The sequence below is a fragment of the Lethenteron reissneri genome, chromosome 33, assembly GCF_015708825.2.
Source record: "Lethenteron reissneri isolate LAM-NWPU_2019-01 chromosome 33, ASM1570882v1, whole genome shotgun sequence".
Taxonomy (NCBI): domain Eukaryota; kingdom Metazoa; phylum Chordata; class Hyperoartia; order Petromyzontiformes; family Petromyzontidae; genus Lethenteron; species Lethenteron reissneri.
In genome coordinates, this window is record NC_083811.1 from 1,178,369 (window position 1) to 1,193,950 (window position 15,582).

The 15,582-nt window shown below is 59.9% G+C and overlaps 1 protein-coding gene across 2 annotated transcripts in view; it reads right to left on the reverse strand.

Annotated features, from left to right (window-relative positions):
* Positions 1 to 15,582, reverse strand: part of LOC133350168 (UPF0606 protein KIAA1549-like) — a 59,493-nt gene that overhangs the window by 30,013 nt on the left and 13,898 nt on the right. For both annotated transcript variants that reach the window (XM_061564224.1, XM_061564222.1), the window contains exons 3-10: positions 8,577 to 11,630; positions 7,719 to 7,834; positions 7,022 to 7,250; positions 6,300 to 6,460; positions 4,878 to 5,058; positions 3,264 to 3,323; positions 1,309 to 1,469; positions 629 to 800 (exon numbers count right to left, since the gene is read on the reverse strand). In XM_061564224.1, coding sequence (XP_061420208.1) covers positions 629 to 800; positions 1,309 to 1,469; positions 3,264 to 3,323; positions 4,878 to 5,058; positions 6,300 to 6,460; positions 7,022 to 7,250; positions 7,719 to 7,834; positions 8,577 to 11,630 — 4,134 coding nt within the window. The remainder of the gene's footprint in view (positions 1 to 628; positions 801 to 1,308; positions 1,470 to 3,263; positions 3,324 to 4,877; positions 5,059 to 6,299; positions 6,461 to 7,021; positions 7,251 to 7,718; positions 7,835 to 8,576; positions 11,631 to 15,582) is intronic.

Genomic DNA, 15,582 nt, shown 5'->3' on the forward strand with positions numbered 1-15,582 from the left:
AGGTTTACCCACAAATCAACATATAGCACGGGGGGCAATTGTTTTACTACCAAATACGTTTGCCTGACTTAAAGATAGAAACGACCGTCCCCCGTGCAGCCTTAACGGGCTGTTGGAGCAAGAGCTGCTAGCCAGCAGCACCGATGAAGGCCGGCACAGAACACGATGGGGGAGGGTGGGCAATCCCCAATGATGATGTTTACACACCAACCCAGGTACTCATTTGAGGCTAAGTCGATCTCGAGGAGGGCCAAGACCGGTTCAGATAATCATCACTGGTGGTGGCCATGAACAAGAACTGGGGTCTCATCGGGTTCGGAGCGCTGCGCACGAGCTAACCGCTACGCTGCCGCTCCCCAGCAACGCATAAATCCGTCCAGCGCCGTCGCAGCGAGCCGACCGCATCGCTCCGTCTGCGCCGTGGACGTCTTCTCTCGCGCCGCGTTCTCTCTCTTCGGGCGCCGTTCCGTCGTGAGCCTCGACCGGACTCGCGTCCCCGCCCCGCGCCGCTCGGCCGCGAGCGTCGTCCCCGCACGACGCCGACCGACCTCGCGGTAGCCGCACGCGACCGCGGGGTTAGAGCGCCGCGTGTCACGGCCGCGTGGTTAGAGCGCCGCGCGTCACGTACGCGTGGCGAGCGAGAGGACGCGGCGGCCCAGCGCCAGCGCCGCCGTCTGCTGGCTCACGGACGCCAGCAGCGCCACGGCGTCCAGGGCGGGGAGGTCGCGCCCGTCGAGCCGCGCGTAGTGCACCACGTCGGCGCGCTCGCCGCCGCCCGCGCCCCGGCTGGCGTTCACCACCTGCTCCCAGAGCACACAGAAAGGAGGCGGCGGTTCGGTCGCAGCGCCGCACGCAAGCGAGCGGTGTTAGTGCTGTTAGTGCTGTTGGCGGTGTTGGCGGTGCTAGTGGTGCTAGTGGCACTAGCGGTATTAGTGGCACTAGCGGCGTTTGCGGTGTTTGCCGGTGGGTGAGTGAGTCAGCAGGGGAGGGCTCCAGGAGTAGTCTCGCGGTGAATATCTGACGCGCCGCTGCCAGCGACTGATGGAAGTGGGCAGGGGTGGCGCTGTGCGGTTCGTGGTTTGCGATTGGTGACCGCAGTCGCGCTGCGGGAGAATTATTAAATGATCCACGGGTGTAGCGGGAGGAGGAGGCAGCCACTTCTGCTGCTGCTCGATACGGACCCGGAATCAGGAGTGGGGATTTAGCCGAGGGTTGGTCAGCAGGCGGGTTCAAGGAGTCGGGGTTATGGGGGGGTCAGGGATCAGGATCGGGGGGGGGTGGAGGGCGTGCGCTCGGTGGGTGTCGCGCCTGTACGGTGAACCGCCCGTTGGTGGCGGCACGCCGCGTCCTCCGTGACGACGGCGCCGCGTCGCGCTCCGCCCGGGCGTAGAGCGATGCGAGGCGGCGCTCCATGTCGGCCGCGAAGCCTCGCGCGTCGCGCAGCGTCGCGTCCGTCACGTCCAGCAGCACTGGCGGCGACACGGGATGGGGGGGGGGACAGACAGCGCGACCCTTGCACCGTGACGCAGCGCCCTCGCACGTCGTGGCCCCGGGTCGCTGGTAGTAGCCGTGGCCACAGCGAGGGGCATGATGGGTGTTGTGTGCCGGGTGTGGAAATATTTTCTGGGTTCGCAGGGGGTTGCGGTGCCGCCCTGTCACTGCCAGTGGAAAGGAGCTCAGAGAGGCCCTCTGGATGGCATGTTTGGCCTACTCTTCTACTGACCAGGCATCTTTGAGTCTCCACACTTTACCCCACCACGTGCCACCTGTCGCACCTGGCACACCACATCCAGTATACCCCTCGCCACGGCCGCGCCTGTTACGCGCACGTCACCTACTGCGCTCTACCAACGACCCGGAAAATATTCAGTGACAAGATAGACTTGCTGAGGGAGCGCAGAGGTCAAAGGTTCAATCTCCCGCCGCGGCAGTTGGACCAACGGTGCAAGTTTCTGAAGTCGCCCTCGCTGCTTCCATCCACCCAGCGGCATAAATGGGTTCCCCACGACCGTTAGCCCAAGATGGGCAGGTCACGCCGCGTGGTGGGGTGAAGTGTCGGCACGCATCTCTTCTCCAAGGCGTCTGCTCTGCGTGGAGGAGTCGTTCAAATTCCCGCGGGAAGGGCTCCCGCGGAGCTCCCGCGAGTGGAGGCGTGAGCGAGCTGTTGCAGCGCTGCGCCTTCACCCCCGTCCGTCTGTTATTGCGGATCGTACATCATGTTGCTGACTCGCCAATAAACCTTCATTATGGGCGGCGCGACTTGGCATCGATTGTCAGAGTAACCTCGTTACGGGCGTGCGGTGCGCGGCACACAGACGGGTTATTGAGCAATAAGCGCCGTGCCGAAAATAGTCTCCGTGCACCGACTTTATATAAAGCGGAAAGAGGGCGCATTAAGGAGGATATAAACACCACCGTCGCCACCATCACCACCACTTCCACCACCATCATCGTCATCATCATCCCCGGGGCACTCAGATAATGCAAGGTGCATTACGGACCGGCTCTTTAGACGGCGTCTCGGAAAAGCTCGTGAAGAATTTATGATTTGAGCGATGAAGTCGCGGCACGGAAAATAAACGGACGTTTGCTGATGTGTTTTGAAAAATGTAATAACCAATGCAGACTGCGTCGTGCGCCCGGGGCCGTCCGAAACGAGATGCTTGAAACTTTCCTGAACGAGAAACCAAAAAAAAATCACAACCGGGACGCTCCGACCTCACCCCAGGCTGGCCTCACTGCACACGCGTGTGAGACCGCGCCAGGCTGGCCTCACTCGAGGGCTATAGCAGCCCAAGCGTCCAGCTGACGTCTGTTTTCTCAGTAAGGAGACTTTAAAGTTTCAATCTTCTCGTGGGTGAAGGCAGCTCGGGTGTGGAGCGACACGGCAAGAGCTCTGTCTGTCTGGGGCTTTGAGAGTGAGTGTGCGTGTGAATGTTTAATTAGTGGCTGGCATGGGGTTTAGAGACTGATTAACTTCCCATTTGGAACCGAAACACAAAGAGCATTCAGTGACATCACTGCAGTGGAGTGGCTTTTGAAAGCACCGGAGTGGATTCAGCAGTGATGTCACTCACTGTGGTTTTGCTCTTTCAGGAAGCTTCATTCTGGTTCGGGACAAATGGGTCTCACATCCTGGGGGATTGCGGATCTGTAGACCAGGGTGGGCATGTGGGGGTGTGGGGGTGTGGGGGTGTGGGGGGGTCAAGGCTGGGGGCAGTGATCCGGCAGCAGTGGCGAGCAAGGGGGGAGGGGCCCCATACCTGTCAGTACCCAGAGCTGCCGGGTCCTGGCAGACGTGTCCAGGATGGGGTACTCGACGGCTACGCAGGGCGGGGGAGGAGACACAGAGGCGACGAACATGAATGGGAAACGTCTTACGAGTGTGTCTGCACGTGCGTCCGTCCGTGCGTGCATGCGCACGTCCGTGTGTCTGTGTCGGTGCGTGCGTCCGTGTGTCTGTGTCGTTGCGTGCGTCCGTGTGTCCGTAAGTCCGTGATGCAATGAACGCACGCGTGCAGCGCTCGCCGTGCCTCCACCGCGGCTTCTCAATGCGTTGGCGAGTTGACCCGGGAGCCTCTTAAAAGGGGGGGGGGCGAGGAGGGGGTAGAGGGGGGTCGAAGCTTAATCAGCATGGGGGGGCATGGGGTGCAGGTGGGGGGGGCTTCAGGATGGTGGGGAGGGGGTGGGGGGAAGAGACACCTGCCTGGGCTTTAAGGGCGATCTTCACTGCCTCGGCTCCTGTGAAATAAAGCTCGGCTTGGAGCCTAAGCTGATTACACGCTAACCAGGCAGTGGTGTTGGTGGCTTTGGCGGTGGTGGCGGTGGTGTTGGTGGCTTTGGCGGTGGTGGCGGTGGTGGTGGTGGCGGTGGTGATGGTGGTGGCGTTGGTGGTGATGGTGGTGGCGTTGGTGGTGGTGATGGTGGCGGTGGTGGAAGCTGGCGAGGCGAGACACGTGGCCTTGATGGTGACTGAAGCGTGGCAGCAGCAGCAGCAGGAGAGGTTTGAGAAGGAATTTAAATCGCGGTTGCAGATTTTTTGTCGCGCATATCCCTGGCTGTGATTCAGCTGCCAGTGCGCAATTGTGTGTGCCCCCGTGGGAATGAATGGGAGAGCGGGTGAGCAAACGAATTGGGTGAGTGGGTGAGTGGGTGAGTGGGTGAGTGGGTGAGTGTGTGGGTGGGTGAGTGAGTGACCGTGGCTGTGAGTGTAACTCCGTGTGAGGGTGTCATTTGGGGAGCAACCCTTACGCTAGCTGAATCAATGCTGCTGAAATGAATCACTCCCAAAAGGCCGTGCGGCTGATGGGTTGTAGAAGAATTGTTTTTTGTTAAGTAGAGCCAGATATAAGGTGTCATTGCTTTCCTGTCTTGCATGAATACATACACTCGTGTGTGCGCGTGTAGGTGTTTATACATACAAGTGTTGGCAGCGGTAGTGTTATGGGTTTCGTGCGCTATGCTACGAATCCGGCCACCCCAATTCGATACCCGCTCACGGCCAATAACAGTGAAGAATATCTGAACCTGTCCTGGGCTTCTCCGAGGTGAAGTGTGAACATCGTCATTGGGGAGACAAAGGCGGCCGGGCGTCGTGACGGTCCACACCACCCACTCATGCGCCGTGCCGGCCTTGTCCCAACGGCGTGTTGAAGGCTATCTGGGCAAGCTTTGCAAGCTTTGCCAGTGTGTGCGTGTGTGTGAGTGAGTGTGTGAGTGAGTGTGTGAGTGAATGTGTGAGTGAGTGAGTGTGTGAGTGAGTGAGTGTGTGAGTAAGTGAGTGTGTGAGTGTGTGAGTGAGTGAGTCTGTGAGTGAGCGAGTGTGTGAGTGTGTGAGTGTGTGAGTGTGTGAGTGAGTGAGTGGGTGAGTGCTGTACGCTCAGCAAGGGTGGTTGGCGGGTATCCCAGGTAGAATCCCAGCAGCGCCGCCGGGAGGAGACGGATCACCTCCGCCGCCTCCGATCCGTTGAGGGGAGCGCCCTCCCGCCCCGCCACCGCCACCACGTACGTGAGCGTCACGTCCAGCGAGAGGGGGGGCACGCGCTCCGCGCTCAGCACCTTCACCCGCGGGGGCGGGGGGGGGGGGGAGGAGGTGAGACACCGTCGTCGTCGTCCTCAACGCGACCGTGGTGCTCTCTCCGTAGGGTTTCCCTCGCAGTCTCACACACGAGCCGAGTCCATCGCTCCGCCTCCGCTGACCCGCGCACGTCCTGCGGTCCGCGTGCCCCTCGTCCCGTCGGACGTGAGGGATGACGAGAGGTCGGCGGCGACACGGGAGATGCCCGTTGAGGAATCTCGCGACAACGAGTCCCTCGGGGGGAGTAGCGGAGGGGGTGCGGGTCCTTGGGTGGGGGGGTGCGGGGCCTTGGGGGGAGGGTGCGTCGCACTGAGAAGCCTTGTGACACGGCAAGGTACCCCTGCCCCGGACGAACGCCGTCGCCGCCTCCGCGCGGGGGCGGCTGCGGCGAGACGGGCGCTGCCGGCAAGCGAGCACGCGGGCTTCACGCCGTGGCGTGCTGGGGGCAAGCCGTCTCATTAATTATTTACGTAATTGCGACCCGCAGGTCACTGCGGCGAGGGATGGAGGGAGGCGGGCGACGGTGTTCGCCGTGCATCGCTCGATTCGTACAGCGGCGCCTTGGCCTGCCCTACCGACAGCCCCCACGTGGGCTACGTCTGCGGCGCACGGTGAAGCCCGCTGTCCAGAACGTGCCACGTGCATCGTCGACACGAGCCGTGCTCAGTCCCCGTGCACTCGCCCTGCCTCGTGGTTGTTGCGATGCCGCGGTCCAACTCGCTCGTGCGCACCAGCCGATCGCGTCGCTCCGTCACCCACAGTGTGCGTTGAAGGGCAGCTTGAGTTGGTTATTCATATGTGAAGTGTCGTTTCCAAAGTTATGCAAATTGGGCAGAAATACTTCCGATCGAGACTTTCCCAGGGTCAAAGGATCAAGATCCGCATTGCTGACAAAACCCAAAAGCCAAGAGTCAGCATCGCCACCGCCTACGACACCTTTCATTGGTGGCGTCACTTCGCGTCGGCCAAATTGTGACGAAGAGGGAATACAGACCGCGCCGTCAAGCGAGACCGGCCGCCGGGAATTCAGGCCGCGTCCAAATTAAAAATTCACGGCCCAACTCGAGCCGACGATCAATACGCACGAACGTGCCGACCCGCCACGGTGACACCGAGTTGAAACCCCAGTGACACGGCCCGCGGAACGACGCCGATTGAACTCGACAACGCGCCCTTTGCGATGGCGGCCGCGATGAGGAGGAGCGAGTGCTGTCTCACAAACCTGTGCCGTGACGATCCCCGGGGCGAGGGTGGGAGTGGGAGTCGAGGGGGAGGGGGCCGGGTCGCGGAGGGCCCAAGCGGCGGCGAAGGCCCTCGCCAGACGGACCTCCAGCGCCTGGACGAAGCCGCAAAAGCGGATGTCGTCTTTCACCAACGCCAGCGCTGGGCGGTGAAACATGCGGAGACACCGGAGACGCAGTGAGCGGTGAGCGACGCAGTGCCCAGACATGGGAGGGGCACTGGGCCAGTGGTGGTGGCAATTCTACATTTGTATAGCGGCCGGGGGGTGGGGGGAGGGAGGGTCTATCCACTCTTGCCAGCAGTGGCAGGAGCAGGCAATTGCAGGGCTGCGCCTTTGTCCTTTACCGGTCATGTTTGGCAACCACAAATATATTTACGCGCCCGGCACACCACATCCAGTATCCGTCTCACTATGACCGCGGCTAGCACCAGTGACGCGCCACTTCTTGTCTACTGGCGATGATCTCAGCCCTGGCCTGGGCCGTTCATCTTCGTATTCTCCGGTCGCAAAAGTTGTTTAACGTCCTGGATCTCCCAGTAGCGTCACAACAGGAGGGACAAAGCTCCAGACGACGATGCGGCGTTGTGCCGTCCTCCCCTCTACTGGCATCGCGAGATATCCCTCTTGGGCCCACGACGCGTCCGCCGTGACGCATCGCACCTCGGAGGTGGCGGCGGCGGCGACCCTTCCCCGTCGCTCACCTGTCGTGACCTGAAAGAGCGTCGGGTAGGACAGGTGCGGGTAGCCGGGGGGGTCCGTCACCCCCGTGACCCCGTGGCTCTTGAGCTCCCAGGCGACGCGCATGGAGCCGTAGCGAGCCAGCGAGCCCGACACGGCCCACGCCGTGAGCGCCTGGCTCCCCACGACCGTGACGTAGGACACGTCCCACACGTCGGCACCGCGGGAGGAGGCCTTGAGGATGGCTTCCACCTGAGCGACGGGCAAAGGAGGGGGGCAGGGGGGTTGGGGAGGGGGTGATCCCTCCGATTAGCTGGATACGGACGGCGCGAAAGACATTCAACGTACATATATGCAGAATTGGCTGAAAACATCTTAATATGAGTAAGTGTTGGTAGCGCCGGATCTCCACCTGGCAGCCTTCCAGCTTGGTCTGTGGTTCTGACTCAGCGGTTGTGAGATGCAATTTGCATGAACGTTATTATTTATATAAAAAAACGAATCATAAAATAATTGAGGGGGAGAAGCCTCCAAATGCAAACATCCGCACAAAGAACATTTACATGGTTACGCCGTTCGCAAGCAGAATGCATTTGTCGGAGGGACGTACAGTTTTACCCGTTCTCTTAAATCGTAAAAAAAAGTGGTAGAATAAATAATTGCGTGCGTATGTGCAGAATAAAAAAAGTCACGTGGAAATCCGACACCCCCCAAACTCACCTGCACCACCGCACCCCCCTCACCCAGAGCCCCCCGCACAGCCCTCGCCAGCCCGTCCGCCACCCCATCCCGAAACCCGCGGCTCAAGGGGTCCGTACCGGCAGACACCGTGACCCCTGCTCGGTGAGGGCAGTGGGTGAGGGGAGGGGCAGGATGGGGGGCGGGGGAGTGGGAGGTGAGTTGGGGGGGTTGTTTAGTCAATGGGCCGAGTGAAGACGTTGCTGCACGTGGACACACAATTTCAGCAGAACGTCCATTAACCCGTTAACGACTAATCGCTTAACGACGGGCCTCCACAGAGCCCAATGTGGTCGTTTACCGACCATTCTCCTGTTAACGACGGGCTTATGAAGAGCACGCAACCGCCAATTTTGGCCAATCATACGAACTCCAAAGTGGTCTGACCAGGCTTCGGCCAATCAGCAACCTCCATGCATGAGCGTTGGGACATTGTTTACATTAAATGCTATCGGAACGAATTAAGCCTTTAACGTGTATTTCCTATACTCGCTTACCGACCAAATCACTTAACGACCGGTTTCGTGGAACCAATTACCGTCGTTAAGAGGGGTTCTACTGTATACACAATTAAACAATGCCATTTAAGATGGTCGCTCTTTCAAACACATACCTAACTTGTTGTGAGAATTACACTGGGCCCTGCCAAAGGACTGTGGAATTTCCACCGCTGGCTCAGGGCCACCCACAGAGATACGCCCTGCCTCAGTAGCATGTAGAAGGCACGACCAGGCCTGCATCCAGCAGTGGATTGATCATGGCTGATGAGGATGCTGAATTTGATCATGATGATGTTGGCTCCATGGGGGGGTGGTGGCGGTGTTTGTGGAGGTGGCTCACCCGTGGTAACCCACAGCGCTTCCGTCACGTTGCAGTTCAGGGTTCCTGGAGGGTCCGTGGGCACCGTTGGGGTCAGGGTGGACGTGGGCACCGCTGGTGCCGTTGGCATCGGGGTGGGTGTCAGGGAGGTCGCGGACACCGATGACATCATTGGTGTCGGGGTGGGTATCAGGGTGGTCGCGGACACCGATGACATCATTGGTGTCGGGGTGGGTATCAGGGAGGTCGCGGACACCGATGACATCATTGGTGTCGGGGTGGGTATCAGGGTGGTCGCGGACACCGATGACATCATTGAAGTCGAGGTGGGTGTCAGGGTGGTCGCGGACACCGATGACATCATTGGTGTCGGGGTGGGTATCAGGGTAGTCGCGGACACCGATGACATCATTGAAGTCGAGGTGGGTGTCAGGGTGGTCGCGGACACCGATGACATCATTAGTGTCGGGGTGGGTATCAGGGTGGTTCCGGGCACCGATGACATCATTGAGGGCGAGGTGGGTGTCGGGGTGGTCGCGGGCACCGATGACATCATTAGTGTCGGGGTGGGTATCAGGGTGGTCCCGGGCACCGATGACATCATTGGTGTGGGGGTGGGTATCAGGTTGGTCACGGGCACCGATGACATCATTGAGGTCGAGGTGGGTGTCGGGGTGGTCGCGGACACCGATGACATCATTGGTGTCGGGGTGGGTATTAGAGTGGTCCCGGGCACCGATGACATCATTGGTGTGGGGGTGGGTATCAGGTTGGTCGCTGGCACCAATGACATCATTGAGGTTGGGGTGGGTATCAGGGTGGTTGTGGGCACCGTGGGCCCCAATGGCCCTGAGGTCACGAACTCTGCGGTGGTCATCGCGGGGGCGAATGTCAAGGTCGGCGTCATTGTTGACGGCAGTGGTGGTGGCGGCGACGAGGCCGTGGGTCCAATCGTAGCGGAGGCCGCGGTGCCCCTGGCTGGGAGGGAGGAGGCCTCTGTGGCCGGTAGAGCTGTGGTCACGGAGGCCCGGGGCGTGGGGAAAGGCACAGAGGAGCTGGAGGCGACGAGGCCAGACGATGGCAGCAACGACGAAGATGTTGATGACGATGATGAGAAGAACGAAGATGTGGAGGAGGAGGTGGAGATGGACGATAGAGGTGGTCCTCGGTTGACGATGATCGACGTGGACGCGACGGGCGAGGTGAGCGGCGGCGGCGAGGCAAACGGCAGGTCCTGCTGAAGGAGGATCGACGATGATGGTGATGGTGACAGCGACGATGGAGATGGCAAAGATGATAAAAAGAAGAACGAGGAGGAGAAAGATGAGGAGGAGGTAAGCGATGACGCGAGGCCGCTGCCATCAATCTCTCCGAAAATATCTGGCAGCTGAGAAGAATCGCTCGGCTCTGAGAGGACGGGAGAAGGGGTCGCCCCGACCGACGACGAAGCCGCCCCCGTCAACATCATCATCATCGTGGTCGTCGTCATCATCACCATCGACGACGTTGTCGTCACCCGCGTCGACTTTGGCACTGGGCTCAGAGCGGCGCTCTCCTCCGCCACGGGTGACGGTGCTTGAGATGAGAGCGGCGGCGCCTCGATCCGCGCGGCCGAGCTCATGGGTTGCGTGGTCACCGTACCCCGGGGGCCTCGGCCGGAGGAACCGATGGCGCTCGCGAACGACATGGATGGAGCGGAGGACGAGACGAATGCGGTGGCTTCCATGCCGGTCGCGAGCGACGGGGATCGCCGTGACGCCAGGAGGTCAGCGTCGCTCCCCACGGAGCCGCTCACCGCCGCCCCTGCATTTGCAGGAAGCGCCGGAGTCCGCGTCACCGAGAGAGGAGTCCCAGAGACTTGGGCTGCAATCTCCACCGAGGGAGACAGCTCGGGCGGGGATGATGGCGAGGACGAGGAGGCAGTGGAGGAGAAGAGTTCGGAGTCCCCAGGCATCGAGGAGAGGAGAGGCGGCCGGGATGAACGCAGGGGACCTTGCGATGTCGAGATATCGGCGGACGTGGGGAGGATGTCTCTGCTCGGGTGAGGCAATGATGACGACGACAATGATGCTAAAGACGATGCAGGGATGCCCTCGCGCGGTGTTCGCCCGATAGTGGACGCAGGCGACGGTTGGGCGGGGGCGGCGAAGGAGCTCGCGGGGATCAGGCCGCGTCCCGTCGCCACTCTCTCCGCGAGATCCGTTCCCAACAGCGCAGCGCTCGACTCCGCCAGAGAAGAGATGGCGGGCTCCGAGTTCCGCCGTGGAGCTGCGAGATCTGCTGCGATCGCAAGCGAAGAGCGGAGCTCGGAGGACCCGGAAAGAGCTCCTCCTCCTTCTGATGCCGCCAAAGGGAAGAGATCCGAGGACGTGCGGTGCGAAGACGGAGTCTCTTCCGTAAAAGATTCCGACTCGTGGAAATCGGAAACGAGAAGCGCGAGGGACGGGGACCCACGTGGCGGCGACGAGGAGGTGGGGAGCTCGGGGTGGGAGGAGAGAGCCGACGAGCGGGACGCGGTGAAGGCGACGAGGGGAGTTAAGGACGGCGCGATGTCTCTGGACGCAGCTGAGCCAGCCGTGGTCTCTTCTGGAGGAGGTGGTGAGGAGTGATGAGGAGGTGAGAAGACAAGAGAAGATGACGGGAGATCCTGTGATTCAGTCACCACGCGCGTCGCACCCCCCTCGAGCCGCAATGGTGACGATGATGGAAGCAGAGTCCATGATGACAATGATGGTAATGACGATGTTAACACTTCTGCTGATGGTGCTGTCACCACTGCTGCTGATGATAATGTTGCTGATAATGATAATGTCAATGTTCCTGCTGCTTCTGATATTACTGCTGCATCTTCTGCTGCTGCTACAAGTGATGATGATGATGATGAAAGTGATGGTGACATCGTCATGGTTGGACCCCACTCAAAAACATCTTCATCCCCCAAGCTGTTGGGTGACCCCCAGAGCTGGGGTTGAGTTTGGTGTAGGAGGTCAAGAAGCTGAAGGTCAGAGGTCGTGCTGTTCCACGTGTCCACGTCTCCCCACGGCAGCGATGTCGCCAGGGGCCACCTCTCGGATTCTGCCAAAACAAACCCCGCAGTGGTCGCACATGGGGTCCCATAGGGAGTCCCACAGGGGGTCTTACAGGGGGTCTCACAGGGGTCAAGCAGGGGACGTCTCTACACCGATACTCTCACGGGCAGAACCATCATCGGGAGAGGTCTCTGGTTCAAATCCAGCGGCCGCCCCGGTTAGTGCCGCGGGTGGATTGGCTGATGGAAATACGCAGCCACCTGTTTCGCTCACGCTACACGTTCAAGATCCAGTGGCGTCATTCGCAAGAGTAGGCCATGGTGTTTGTTTGTCCGGCGTCAGTGTCCAAATTTGCCAAATTTGAAAATGATACGGCAATCTACTCGATTTTTGGATATCACACACACACAGCAGCAGCAGCGGAAATCATCACCCCATCCTGCCAGACGAATGCCCCAGGTCACTCTTGCAAATGAGACTCAGATTGGTCTCCTGAGCTGTCTCCTGCTTTAAACAGTCCACTTGAAACTCGAGTGAAACGCTGCTATACCACGAGGACGTAGCAACCAATCACGATTCGAGCCAGGGTTTGGTCGGGAATACGTGAGGCAAGGCGTTGCCTGTGGCGCATTCCAGGAGGCCCTGACACAGGCCACAGCGGGCAGCGTATCAGCAGGGATTGCCATTGTACGGGAGGCAGGAGGGAGGCACTATAGCGGAGATGCTCCATCTCTGCCTGATCCACTAACCCCGCCTACAAGGCTGTCTGCTGGGTGAGCTCCCCATGGCTCGAGGGTGCACGAGAGAGGAGAAATAACAGAGTGGGGAGGGAGGGAGAAAATAATATTGCACTGGGCCCATGCAAACCAAGCAATGCCACCGGTTTCATTGTTCATCGCGGTGGCTCATAGAGCCAGACTAAGGCTACCCAAGGGTTCAGTGTTAATTCAAGAGGGTCACATAGCCAGACGAAGGCTACCCAAGGGTTTAGTGAATGGCATATCTAACTGAGTGTGCAGGCAGTGTAACTGTGGCGTGGCCCACGGGCCAGAGCGGTAGAGGCGCCGGGCGATGCAGAGGGAGAAGTTGGACAGGGCACCCCCCGCACCCCTGGTTCATTGTTTTCACCAGGGCCAGTGCCAACCTCGCCCGGCCACTGGCAGAGAGGGAGGAGAAAGAAATAGAGAAGAGGTGGAGGAGGAGAGGGCAGCTTCATTCGCCCCCCTGCCTTGGTTCCCTCCTACGCAGGGCTTCACCTCTCTCAAAATTTCCCCAATCGGCGCACCGCATCGGGGACACCTCTCGCTACTGTTACTCGTCCACGTGCCACCTACGACAAAAAAAATATTTCGCCACCCGGTGCACAACATCGAGAATACTTATCGCTGCGCCTGTAGCTACCGCCAGTCACATGCCACCCAGTCCACTCCAGTCTCCCAGCGCACCACATCCATCACGCCTCTCGCTGTGGCTACCGCCACCACTCAATGTGCGCACCCGCTTCCATGTACACAGTAAAATATTTGCCGATAAATTAAGCCCCGTTCCTTACGCGTCGCATCCGCCAGCTAAGACAACACGGGCGGTGGGGGCGATGATGATGATGACAGAGGAGAGAGGGGGTGCGAGACATCTCTCCACGTACCACAAGTGCTGTGCAAACAGAGCGCTAAGATCGGCGACCTCTTGGCGCTGCTGGAAATCTCTGTAATCCACGGCGCGGATTGCAAACACGCGGGCGGCACGAGGCGCTGTGCGCTGGAGTGGCGGCATTAGCGACTTTGGGCTCGCGACGTCAAGGGCACGAGTTTGTATACACGTCGAGGTCTCAGCAGGGTACAGGCGCGGCCCTGCAAGCGCCTGCTCGCGCTACTGCTGGTGGGAAGGCCTCCGCTAGAGGGCGGGGGGCACTGGAGAGCTCCCTCGTCGAGACGGTGTTTGGCCTACTCTTCCCACGCTGGCCAGACGCGTTGTTGGAAGAGGTGGGAGTGCTCACACTTTAAGCCACCAGACGCGCCCTGCCGATCAACTGACTGTGGCGTGTCTACATTTGTGGATAGAAGCGGCGGTGGTGGGATAGGAGGGATTTTAAAAATTCGCCCCCACTGCCGCGCCGGGAGATAAGGTCACTCGTTGACTCGCACGCACGAGCAGACACCCCGGCACATGAGGCTGCTCTCTGCGCTTTTAAACTTGGCTCAATCCCGGCCGTTAGCGCGATGCGCCCCACGTGAGCGCGCGGCACGCAGGCGGCGGGCTCGCAGCCGGGGCCCGCGGGGCCTGGCGACGCGCGGCGCTCGGGGTGGAGGGGGCGGGTGCCGTGCGCTCGCTCACTCCCCGGGATGTCCGGGTGGGCTCCTCGAGCCGTGACCACGCGCGGGATACAACTCGGGGACAATTTGGCGGAGATTTATTTCGCGAAAATGTTTCGCGTGGCTGACAACAGCTGAGACGAGGCGACGTGTCCAGCGATGTCTGGTTCAGCCCGCCATAGTAGAGCTCCACTGACCACTCTCCCTGCAACTCTCTCCCTGCACTCTCTCTCTCTCTCTGTACTCTCTCCACACTCCCCCTATATGGTCTCACTGCACTCTCCCCCCTACACTCACGCGCTTTCCCCACTCTCTCTCGTCGAACTATCTCTCCACCGAGTGTCCTCTGGACTCTCAGCGAATGCTCTCTCTACAAACACACTCTCTCCACACTCTCCCTGTACTCTCTCTCACACACACAAACTCTCTACAGACACACTCTCTCCACACTCTCACACCCTCACACTCTCACACACCCTCACAATCTCACACACACCCTCACACTCTCACACACCCTCACACTCTCACACCATCACACTCTCACACACCCTCACACTCTCACACACACCCTCACACTCTCACACACACCCTCACACTCTCACACACCCTCACACTCTCTACAAACACACTCTCTCCACACTCTCTCCACACTCTCTCCACACTCTCTCCACACTCTCTCCACACTCTCTCCACACTCTCTCCACACTCTCTCCACACTCTCTCCACACTCTCTCCACACTCTCTCCACACTCTAACACACTCTAACACACTCACACACACTCTCACACCCTCACACTCTCACACACCCTCACACTCTCACACACACCCTCACACTCTCACACTCTCACACACCCTCACACTCTCTACAAACACACTCTCTCCACACTCTCCCTGTACTCTCTCACACACACACACTGCCTACACGATCACTGTCCACTGAGTGTTACATTCTCACAAACACACTACCAATCCTCGCACACAACAACAGGCAATCGCCTTTCGTCACCACGGTGCTTGTGCCAGGCTAGGTGCATTTTAAATCCTAAACACAAAACAAAGACAAAGATTCCCCATATAGCCTTTAGCGGGCAGTTGTCCAGCACCACCCCGCCACCACCGCCACCCATCGTGTGCCGTCCTGGCCCTAATAGCAGCTCGCTGTCCGTCTGTGCGAGGCTACACGGGGAGCTTTGTCTGTGCCTGCGGGAGCCCCCCTCGGTGTTGGACGTTGCCAGGGCGCGGCGCGACTCGTGGGCAGCGGAGCGCGGCGCACACCAGGAGAGTGAAGAGTGAGGAGTCAGGAGTTCTCTCCCTGCACTCTCCCTGCACTCTCCACGAACTCTCTCCCTCTCTCCACAGCATCTCCGCAAGCGCACGCTCTCCCTGCGCTCTCTTTCCCCACTTGTTCGGAGCGGCGCCGCGAGAGTGAAGCACTCCCGCGCCGAGGAGTCGGGGAGGCAGGGCTTGGGATCGTCTCGGATGAGGAAGAGAGGTGGCGAATGAGAAGAGGTGGTGAGGGAAGGAAGAGGTGGCGAAGGAGGAGATCGTGGGAGGAGGAGTGAGAAGTCGTCAGATGAGGAGGTAGAAGAGGGGGTGGAGGTGGAGGATGAAAGAGTTGGCAGAGCAGGAGGAGGAGGGATGGTGTGGCGAAGGAGGATGACGAGATGCGAGTAGGAGTAGAATGAG